At 45.4% G+C, this 12140-nt stretch overlaps 1 protein-coding gene across 1 annotated transcript; it reads left to right on the top strand.

Moving 5' to 3' along the window:
- The first annotated feature begins 301 nt into the window (after positions 1 to 301).
- On the top strand, positions 302 to 5452 carry LOC139785667 (uncharacterized). Its single transcript, XM_071724835.1, has one exon. The coding sequence runs from the start codon at positions 302 to 304 to the stop codon at positions 5450 to 5452; it is 5151 nt and encodes a 1716-aa protein (XP_071580936.1).
- Positions 5453 to 12140: the final 6688 nt, after the last annotated feature.

The raw sequence follows: 12140 nt of genomic DNA, 5'->3' as shown, positions 1-12140 counted from the left end.
CGCCACACAGCGAGGAATCGCCAGGCAACGGGCATCGGCAGCCATCTTCCCGCCATCTTCCCGCCATCTTCCCGCCATCTTCCCGCTACACATCGAGGGATCGCGCGGGAACGGACATTGGCAGCCATATTGCGTCGCCTTCTTCCCCCGCATACAGCGACCAATAGCCTGCCACGGGCACCGGCAGTCACGTCACATCGTTTCCTGCTCGTGTTCCGCCGCGACTCGCCAACGCTCTCCGCATTATTGTTAAGGTAAAGAAAGCTGTTTAGCGTTACCCGATCAGAAAGCTTGTTTTACGATGGCTACCGAAGCCGATCTCAATGTGCTTAAAAAACGCCGTGCGACAGTCAAGTCGGCATGTACGCGCATAAAAACTTATGTCTATTCTATTCGCGACCCTACGCCAGCGATAATATCTCAAGTAGAGGAGCGTAAGGACAAATTAGAGCGTCATTGGGACGAATACAACGATGTACAATTAAATCTGGAAATGCTCGATGAGGGCGAGGCCAATGACAGGGGCGCTTTCGAAGCGGCGTATTATGATTTATCGGCTAAGATGCGGGATTTATTAAGAGGTTCTTCTGCCTCACCTCACGTTGCGGCGCCCTCGCCAAGGCCGTCGCTAAGCAATTCCGGAGTATCGGAACCCCTGTGCAATATTCGATTACCTAAGCTCGATTTACCTAAATTTTCGGGAAAATACGACGAATGGTTTCCCTTTCACGACTCATTTACCTCGATGATACACGCGAACACATCGATTAGCGACATACACAAGTTGCAATACTTGAGAGCCGCAGTCTCGGAGGATGCGAATGCGGTGATAGGTTCACTAGAAATGTCGGAAGCTAATTACGCGGTTGCATGGAATCTTCTCAAAGAAAGGTACGACAATAAACGGGTGATAGTACAGACTCATATTAGGGCAATTGTTGACCTGCCAATAATGACCAAGGAGAACGTATCTGAGTTGCGGCAAATCGCGGATGGCGCCGCACGCCACGTGCTTGCTTTAAAGGCTTTAAAACGCCCGACCGATGCGTGGGATGATCTCTTGGTCTATATTCTCAGTTCCAAACTAGACACAAATTCAGCGCGGGAATGGCAGTCGTCTTTGGAAGGCGTAGAGTTACCATCATTAAAGCAGTTTTCCGACTTTCTAACACATCGATGCCGCGTTCTCGAGGCCACTTACAAATCATCCGGTGCCAGCTCGCGTCAGCCGCCCACCAAGCAAAAGGCATCATGCAATAGTGCACTTAACGCGAAATGCGGATATTGTCAGGGCGCACACCTCATTTATCGATGCCCGCAATTCTTGGCTCTTTCTATTCCTAAACGGATAGCCGAAGCTCGTGCTCGTAAAATATGCCTGAATTGCTTACGGTCGACAGCTCACACTTCGAACAAATGCCCGTCTGGGGGTTGCAAGACCTGTACTCGTAAACATAATACGTTGCTGCACTTGCAGACCACGGTGTCCGAACAAGCGGAGTCAAACGGCAACGAAACCATCAATAAAGGCCCTTCGGGGCCAGCTGTTCCGGACGCAGTAATCGCTCATTCATCAAGCGTATCGAATGGTAGCTCCGTACTATTATCAACTGTCGTGGCTCTCGTTTCTGCCGCGGACGGATCCCAAAGGCCTTGTCGCGTCCTATTGGATTCGGGATCGCAAGTTAACCTAATTTCTCGGGAGTGTATCAATAGTTTACGCTTGACCCCGCGTTCCGTGAGCATGTCTATTTCCGGTATAAATGGCACAGCTACGCGCTCCACCGAGGCAGTTCACGTAAAACTACAGTCGCGATTAAATCCGTTTTCCGTTACCCTTGATTGCATAGTTGCTGAGCGCGTAACCGACAGCATTCCCGCATTCAACATGAGAAAATCGGCATTTAATTTACCACGAAACATTCAATTGGCCGATCCTAATTTCAACGTTTCGACGGATATCGACATTCTCGTCGGCGCGGAAGTTTTTTGGAGTCTTATATGCGTGGGGCAAATCAAGGCCTCAGTCAACCACCCAGCGCTACAAAAGACGAGGTTCGGTTGGATCCTGGGTGGTCGGACGGGCACACGCGTCGCGCAAGACCAGAGGGCAGTTGTTCTTCACACTACCGTAAGCAACGCCGAATTACATAATCAGCTCCAACGATTTTGGCGAATGGATGACTTTTCCAACAATCCTAACAATTATACCGTTGAGGAGCAAGACTGCCAGAGGCACTTTTTGAATACTGTTCGTCGCGATACGCAAGGCAGATACGTCGTTAAACTGCCTTTAAAAGAAGGTTGGATCAACAGGCTCGGATATTCGAAAAACATTGCATTAAATCGTTTTCGCGCATTGGAAAAACGGTTTGACCGCGACCCTGCCTTGAGGGGGCTCTACTCCGAATTCATGGAGGAGTATATCGCGTTAGGACATATGAAGCTAATAAACGAGCAATCGCCTAATGAACCGGGCGTCTACTATATACCTCACCATTGTGTTTTTAAAGAAACGGCCGAGGGCCCTAAAATACGCGTAGTATTTAACGCCTCGTGCAAAACTGACACCGGATTCTCCCTAAACGACATCATGTTTGTCGGGCCGGTCGTTCAACAAGATCTCGCATCCATACTTTTGCGTTTTCGCATTCACAAATTCGTACTAGTGGCCGACATAAAAAAAATGTATCGCCAAATACGGCTACATCCCTCTCAAACGCGATTGCACAGAATCTTCTGGCGTAAAGACAATAATTCAAAAATCGAAGTATATGAATCAATGGTCGTCACCTACGGAACCGCGGCGGCCGCCTTCGTGGCCACGAACACGATAAAGCATCACGCAGAGCAACGTGCGCGAGAATATCCCCTCGGTTCATTATGCGTCACGCAAGATTTTTATGTTGATGATATGCTCACCGGCGCGGATTCGATTAAAGAAGCTCTCGCGATTCGCGATCAGACCATACAGTTGCTCAGAGAAGGATCGTTTGAACTCAGCAAGTGGGGATCTAATTGCCCCGAACTGCTATCGGGCGTAAGCTGTCGCGGCGAAAGAATTGTATCGCTCGATAAGGAAAATGATATTCGCATTTTGGGCATTCTCTGGGATCAAGATGGCGATTTCTTCCGATACTCGTATGAACCCAGCCTCGACTCCGGTCCCGTGACCAAGCGTTCAATATTGTCCGAGGTATCCCGATTATTTGACCCGTTAGGTTTGTTAGGCCCCACCATTGTAGTTGCGAAACTCATATTACAGGATCTTTGGCAGTCGGGTCTTGATTGGGATGAGTCAGTGTCTCAGGATACGCATACCAAATGGATACAGTTTAAACTACAGTTACCCAATATTAAGCAACTACAGATTCCTCGCTGCGTCAGGGGTTGTGCTGACCAGCAGGAAATCGAAATACACGGATTTTGCGACGCCAGCCAGCGCGCTTACGGCGCATGCGTATACGTGCGCATTAAAGTAGGACAAAATGAATACAAGGCTTTCTTGCTTTACTCTAAGTCTCGCGTTGCTCCTCTCAAGGCCGTGACTCTTGCCCGTCTAGAATTATTAGCAGCACTATTGCTCGCTCAATCAGTCGATAAGATCAAAGCATCATTCAACCGGTTGAATTTAACTATTACATTGTGGTCGGATTCCACTATAACCTTACATTGGATCTCCTCTCCGTCCCGCAAATGGACCACTTTCGTGGCGAACCGTGTTGGAGAGATTCAAAGATTAACCGAACCACATCAATGGCGACACGTTGCGTCCTCTGACAATCCGGCAGATGTGTTATCACGAGGACTGCTTCCTAACGAGCTAATACACTCGCACATGTGGTGGCACGGCCCTCCGTTCCTACAATTACCCGAACACCAATGGCCTAGCAGCAAATTTGTCTTGCCAAGCGAGATTCCTGAACAGAGAAAGATTTGCGCAGTTGCCGTACCCCATCATCCTAGTATCATCGATGACCTACTTAACAAGTTTTCCAATCTGAACAAAGTATGTCGCATTATTGCCTATTGCCTTAGAGTCTCAGCTCCGAGGAATTCTAAGCCGTCAACCATTGCCGTATCACCCAAAGAAATGACTCATTCGTTAAACACAATGTGTAAAGTCATCCAAAAACAATCCTTCGCAAATGAATACGATTCTTTAGCCAATCATCGCGACATTGACAAAGCTAGCAATCTTCTGTGTCTTTCCCCTTTCATGGACGAGGACCGACTAATCCGAGTAGGCGGAAGATTAAAAAATTCCGCACTGGCCTTCGACGCCCGCCATCAGATTGTACTGCCGCGAAATCACGAGTTGTCTAAACGTATAATTGAGCTAGAACACGTGCGCAATATGCACTCGGGTTTACAGGCCACTATGGCAGCGGTAAGGCAACGATTTTGGCCGCTCTCGTTGAGGTCAGCCACGCGGAAAATGATAGCTAAATGTGTCACATGTTTTAAGGTAAAACCTATCTCTTCTGAGGCATTGATGGGCTCCTTGCCCGAGAGTCGCGTTACGGTATCACGGGCGTTTACGCATTGCGGAGTGGATTATGCCGGTCCGGTAATACTACGGGAGGGTAAGCGTCGTAACTCACGAAATCATAAGGCGTACATTTCTGTCTTCGTATGTTTCGCTACCAAGGCGGTGCATTTAGAGCTCGTTAGTGACCTTACCACCGACTCATTCATCGCCGCTCTCAAGAGGCTCATTTCGCGTAGAGGTAAACCAGAACGGATCTATTCCGATAACGCAACAAATTTTGTAGGTGCACAAAGGCAAATAAAAGAATTATATGATTTCTTAAAGACCGACGACGCGCGAGTTCCCATAGAGCATTTCCTGCGCGAACAAAAAACTGAATGGAGCTTTATTCCTCCTAACGCTCCTCATTTCGGCGGTTTATGGGAGGCTGCGGTTAAGTCTGTTAAATTCCACCTCGCACGCATAGTGGGTGGCTCGCATTTAACTTTCGAGGAGATGCAAACCGTTTTATGCGAAATTGAAGCAATTTTGAATTCGCGTCCTATCACGCAATTAAGTTCGGACCCTAATGACATGAATTACTTAAGTCCAGGACACTTTCTGATCGGGGCACCGTTGAATAGTTTTCCTGCCTCGGATTTAAATGATACTAATGTAAACAAGTCATTGCGTTGGCAAGTAATTGAGCAAATGCGTCAGCACTTTTGGCGCAGATGGAGTCACGAGTATCTCAACACCCTCCAGCAGAAGAATAAGTGGAAGACGGCCAAGGGTGAGCAGCTAAAGACTGGGCAATTAGTCATAATAAAACAGCAAGCGACCGCACCCCTGCAATGGCCCATCGGACGAGTACAGGAGATACACACCGGATCCGACGGCGTGGCGCGCTCGGCCACTGTCAAGACGAGCAAGGGCACGTATGTTAGGCCTCTTGCCAAACTGGCAATATTACCCGCGTAGCCACCAAATTTTCAGTTCCTCTTTTTATTGTGATTTACTTTACCGAATTATGATCACACATTTTCACCTTTTTGTTGTTTAATTATCCTCTTATCTTTAAGTGTCGCGCATTAATTAATTTTTATATGTTGCGTTTAGATGTAAGGACTGCATATTTAATCGTCAGTACAAATTGATTAGTCATTTAGTTTAAGCTCGCGCGAAGTCAATTCCAACACACCTTTTCGACCAGTAGATTCACCACATGTTGACTCTCGTTTGAACGTTATGTCTTTCTAGCATAATACGTTGAAGGCGAACCCTTCAAGGGGGGCGGCGTTGTTGCGTATTATGTGTTTCGAATGGAGTAAACTCCCGCGATCTGCAATTCCCTAGCGGTGACCCAATGCACTGCGATCATCGATCAGCCAATCCCGTGCGCGTCCCTACTATCGCTCAACCAATCGCGTGCGGTCTCCGACCTTCTCTGCACGAACGGGTGCGTGCGAGTTCAGTTGCGATCTGTGTTCCGACGTATGACGAGCACAGTCCCCTCGACGGGTAAAAGTAACCTCTTGTATTGTTGCATTACCGAGCAAGGAATGTAAGTTCGGTAGTGGTGCTAGCGACGAAAGGTGCAATAAACAATAATTAAAACCAAAGACACGTTGTCTTGACCACGCCGTTCCCGAAGACCACGCCGGTGAACACGCGCGGAGGGCGATCCAGCCTGCAGAACTTCTCTCGGGGGACAAGCCCGCAGGAGAAGATCTAACAGCTTAATAATAATTCGATGAATTATAAGTATGTCTAGACATAATAATAATTTCTTTTCTTTGAGTATCAATTTAATTTGGTAGAATTTTTATGATGGTATTAAATAGTAAAATGGCGTGCCGTATACGCACACGCAAAAAAATATCGTTCTAGTGCTAAGAAAACCAATTACTCAGTTTTCTCTTCTTTTAAGTAACGATGATCTTTACAAAAAATGTTTTCTTGATAATATTACTTAAAATAAATAATATTCTAAATTCTAATTATTCAGTTCTTCAGTTAAGAATATAAAATTAAAACAAAAATTTGATTTGCTAATTATTTTGATAGGAGAAGTCAAGGCTATGAGGGTCAGACGCAGATCACAGTGCGTAATATCAGAAATAACTGATTTATTCGTTGTTTTGATACATTACATCGATCCGCACGTTTCGGCTCAGTTTTGAGCCATCTTCAGCGGCAGTTACAGAAATTAAGTTACACGTTCTCTGTACCGTATAGTGAGTTTACCGATTCAAAGTATCATGTTGTGCCGCCGCCTTAAATTGGAGATCAGGGCCGGCACCGAGTTCTTTGGATCCGCCGATTAGAGGGAGAGAGGACACTGGCGATGTTTAGTTAGCAGTCACGTTTAATAAAAGATAGTTTTATTAATACACTTGTGGATATTCACTACCCTGACTTGCGGGTTACAATTAACGTTTCGTTGACTCGCGGTACGCGCTCTGTTCTTAGACTGCCCGCCGTTCCTTGGAAGGGCGGGCTTTTTATCGCCTCGGCATTGCTGACTTAGCAGTCAGCGATTTTGACTTCGCGATCAACGTCCTAGCGGGCTGGTGATATCTCGAATGACCATATATGGTCATTACCGCGACGCGTGCTGGCTTTCGCGTCATCGGTCCTTGTCGCTAGGGTCGGATTACCAAGTAATCCGGCCCTCGGTGTTGCCAGGTGCCATACTTTATCGCGAATACGTTGTGCGCTCACAACAATCAGAAACATAGACCAATTGATCCATATCTGTAAATTTGTTCAATTAATGTTGAGATATTAAAAAGATTCCTTAGGAAACTCACCATTCGGTCTGAATAACGTGGAATACAGAGCCATGTACATAATGAATACTCTCTGCGAGAAGACTTGACGATCTTATCGACACTTTTTTAAGCAGCACAAAAAATTTTTCTATGTTGTTAAAAAATTTTATTTCTATTGAAAAAAGTCGAGAAACTATCATCGCTCAGGACGGGGGCCCGGCGTTACGCGCCGCTCGTGCGTAATCATCGACGCTTGTAGAAAACAACTGCCCGCGCGCCGACCGCGGGGCGGCCGCATCTCGCCGCGCGCTTGGATTTGGCGGTGGGCCGGGCCAATACGGCGATTTTTAATCATTAATAAATGATCAACTATTGCGAAAATTGCAAAATGGTACATGACTTTTCGACTCAGTTTGGCTCGCTCTATCTAAATATGAAAAAAGTACCAAACATTGAGGAACACCCTGTATAACCCTATATGATTATATATAATTTCATGTAGCGTTATATATAAAAAGCAAAATTTCCGTACTTATATATGATATTACATATGATTATATATGGATATATATACTTATACAGGCGATTAAAATATATTTAAATATATATAAATGTTTCATATACAATTTGACATGATTATATATGAGTTCATATAATTTATATATAAATTATATATAAAAAGCATTTATCCATGTATATAATCATATATAAACTTTAAATTCGGATTATCCAATAGATGGCATTCGATAGGATCCGTTTCTCGTATTTAAAATTTGACGAACAGTGGTATAAAAACGGTATCAAAAGACACGGCAGTGTCTCATGTCTCACGCCAAGCAGCGCCAAGTTATAATATATGAAATAAATCATTTCACTTTTGATTCTATAGCTTTTGAAAAAATATACATTTTAATTTATCAATGCTTTATTATCGAAGTTAACAGTTCTTTTTTAATATATATTGACTATATATGGTCATATATGATTATATATATTTACATATTGTCACGACTTTTTCACTCCCGGAGCAGTCCGGGGCGTGTGCCGGATCAAAAGGGGAAAGGAGAGCGGGATGGTAGGCCTCTCCGGTGATTCTCTCGCACCTCCGAAACTCCACGAAACGATTCTAATGTTGGGCGCCAGACGCGTAAATTCGCGTCCACGAAATCGCGAGAAACCAAAAACGAGACGCAAAACGAAATAAGTCGGTGTGCGAGGGAATGGCTAGCTCGACCTAATAGCAGGGCGGGGTTGATGGAGGGCAGCGCGGTACTTGGCGGGGTGACGTGTGAATTATTAACTCAGTCAGTAACAAATAAAGAGCAACGTTTATTATGTAATAGAACAAAGGCCATGATGGCGTTCACTAATAAGGAAAATGCTGGCGCGGTTGATAACGCGGGCGTCAACTTTCAAATAACAAAACGATAGTAACGCAGACGCCAGAAAACACGGAGAATGAAGAAAAGTTTGTAAACGCGCGGAAGGCGTCGTTATTCAGCAAAATAATATCAGGAGAAATTCAAACTCACAAGAGCGTCAAAGTCGTATAAATTACGCCGGTAATAATAAGAGTATTAAACTGACGAATAATGTAGGACATCGGCAAAAGTTACGATCGAATACGACATAACTGGGATGAACGCGAAACAATAGCGTGAAATGCCGCGAAATGATAGTGCGCCACGCTCGGAGTGCGTGAACGCAAGGTCCAAACCCGTGCAGGGATTCTGTCACCAAACAATCTTAATCTAACGCAAGTAATAATCTTAATCTAACGCAGGGAATAATCTTAAACTAACGCAGGGCATAATCTTAAACTAACGCAGAGAACGAACGTGACGCGAGTAACGTCCCAACGCAAGAGGGAACGAACGCAAGGTGTGATATCGCCGAGGATATCCTAACGCGAAGAATAAGGCGCCGAGGCGCTCGACGTAACGCGAAACACGATTCTAACGCGAGGAAATATGCGGAATTACCGCACGCAATACTATAACTAACGCGAAATTACCGATTTATCCTAACGCAGGAAACTGAGGTTAACGCAAGTGATTCCGATCGAACGCAACACCCGCGATCGTTAGCGATCGTCCAACGCGAAAAATAATGCACCGAGACACTCGGGATCACGCGAAATACTCGAATTAAAGCGAGAAAATTACGGAATTATCGCGAGGAATAACGAGACGCCATTTTAGGTCGACGCGAATGGTATCTTAAGACAAACAACATCCTAACGCGAATAATATCTCCACGCAGCCGATATCGCGAGGATAATCTAAGTGTCCGGACGCGAATCGCAAGTACGCAATCAAACCAACGCGAATAACCGTCTGATGCAATTAATATCGCGTGCGGGATCTAAGATTCGACCGGGCGAAATACTACGCACAACGAGACACGCGGTCGTGAACGCGAAGGGCGCGAGAAATGGCGTACTCGCGATATCGAACGTCGTCATTGACGCGCCTACCGCGATCTCCAGGAGTTCGTAGATTCCGATCGCGATTCCACGGCCACGAGACCATTCCGGTGCCCCTCGCTCTCGCTATTGATCGCTAAATACGCCTTGTCGGCGAATACGCTAATTATCGCGAATATTCCCGAGCGAGAGCGCGACCCGGGGAGCGGTGTCGTGGCTTTACATGCTGAATATTACCGAGGCAACCTCACCGTTCTTCTGCTCTCCCTCGAAAGCTTCTCGCCGTCGCCCAAGGGTCGGGAGAATCGCCAAGAGAATCGTCCCGATATTTGCCAAAAAAATCAACTGTATTTCGCGACTGACTATTTCACGCGTGTTTCGGCTGTCGAGGACGATCCAGGAGTGCTCCCGAAATTTCGCTCGATGGCGGAATCAATAGCGCACCCCACCCCGGGCGTACGCAGCCGCTCGACGTTAACGCGCGGACCAATTAGGGGCGAGCCCGCAAGCTCGCGACGTATCCTTGCGCAGGGCCGACAATTCCGGCTCCCGCAGGGCGCTTAAGATTTCCTCGCGCGTATGACGATTTCGCCAGGATCCTTCCCGGTAGCGGACGAGACGCTAACGTCCCCGTGTATTTGGTTTCGGTCCGGGAGTGCTGGCCAGCCACCCCGGAGTCCTTTTTGCAGGTGAGGAGGGCAGGCAAAGTTCATTCCGCCCCGGCATCCCGGGGCCCTGCCTCTACGGGTCCGTCCTTCGCCGTATCATGCGCCACGCGCGTGTCCTTCCGCGCTCCCGTGCGCCCGCCGGCCTGCGAGTCTCGCCGCGGTCCGCTCGCGTCGATCGATATCCTGGCTCGATTCCTCTTGGTCGACTCAATCCGCATTTTACGATCCGCTGCATCTCCTCAGGAACTCCAGTCTCAGCTCGGTGAGGCGCCACGTATCAATACAAAATAACAAAAAAAAAAAAGGATCAAAATACGGAAACGCAATTATAATTATGCCCCTGGAGATCTCTCGCTCTGACTCTGTGAACCGTCCTCGGGTGCGAAACGGATAATTATTGAAAACCCGCGCCTTGTGACGGCGGCGGGGCGCTGCCACGATGCAGCGAAACTGCAACGTCACAATATATATAATATCATTATATATGTTCATATATGATTATATATGATTATATATAATTATATATAATTATATATAATCTTTTTTTCCCGGGATATATAATGTTTCATATACAATTTGACATGATTATATATGAGTTCTTATAATTTATATATAAATCTATATATATAAAGGAAGATGTCCTGACTGACCTCACTCACTCATCAAACGCCCAGCCCAAACCCCTGAACCGAATTTTTAACCAAAAGTATATGAAATAGGGGTAGAATTTCCGGGGAGTGCTACTATGTGTATAGGTTTTTCGTTACCGATTTTCTTGAAACCGGTTTTTTCTAATTTTTTAATTTTTCGGGAAATAATTGATTGAATCTCAAAGAATTATAGACCAAACAGGGGTAGAAATTTCCGGGGAGTGCTATAAAGTGTATAATTTTTCGTTACCGATCTTTTGGAAGCCGGTATCGAAATTTTTTCAATTTTTCAGGAATTAATTGAATCTTAAAGAATTGTATATGAAGTAGGGGTAGAATTTTCTGGGGAGCGCCATGATGTGTACAGTTTTTGTTATTGATCTTTTCGGAAACCGGTTTTTTTAATTTTCCCAATTTTTCGGAAAATAATTGATTGAATCTCAAAGAATTATACATGAATAGCACTAAATGCTATGGACATAGTAATTTTATAAGACTATAGCATTTAAACTTGGGCGTCTTGATGGTCCGCAGTTGGTGCGGCAGCATAGTAAAATTAATTAATTTATATAAAATTTTCTCCGTGTAAGAATTGACCAATCACAGTCTATTATTCTTTTGCGGTCAAAGAATAATTAACTGTGATTGGCCAATTCTTACGACTTACGACCTACAACATCCATTGTAGACCGGGCATTAAGAAAAACGACAATTAATAAATGAAATTGGCAACTTATGAATTTATGAAGTTGTCTTTTCTATAGATTGAATTTAAAATCGCGCATAATTTCGTACTGTATAAAAGAAATAAAGGATTAAGAGATCGTGATATTAAGAGAAACGGGCTTATATTTTAATAGTATAATCGGATATATTGTCGCGAGAGAGAGAGAGAGAGAGAGAGAGAGAGAGAGAGAGAGAGAGAGAGAGATGAGAGAGAGAGAGGAGAGAGAGAGAGAGAGAGAGAGAGAGAGAGAGAGAGAGAGAGAGGAGAGAGAGAGAGAGAGAGAGAGGAGAGAGAGAGAGAGAGGTGAGAGGAGAGAAAGAGAGAGAGAACGAGAGAGAGAGAGGAGAGGAGAGAGAGAGAGAGAGAGAGAGAGAGAGAGAGAGAGAGAGAGAGAGAGAGAGAGGAGAGAGAGAGAGAGGAGAGAG

This window comes from Temnothorax nylanderi, unplaced genomic scaffold, assembly GCF_030848795.1.
Source record: "Temnothorax nylanderi isolate EJ_2023f unplaced genomic scaffold, tnyl_v1.0 TNYL_tig0858_pilon, whole genome shotgun sequence".
Taxonomy (NCBI): domain Eukaryota; kingdom Metazoa; phylum Arthropoda; class Insecta; order Hymenoptera; family Formicidae; genus Temnothorax; species Temnothorax nylanderi.
This window is presented reverse-complemented; position numbering and strand designations above follow the sequence as displayed.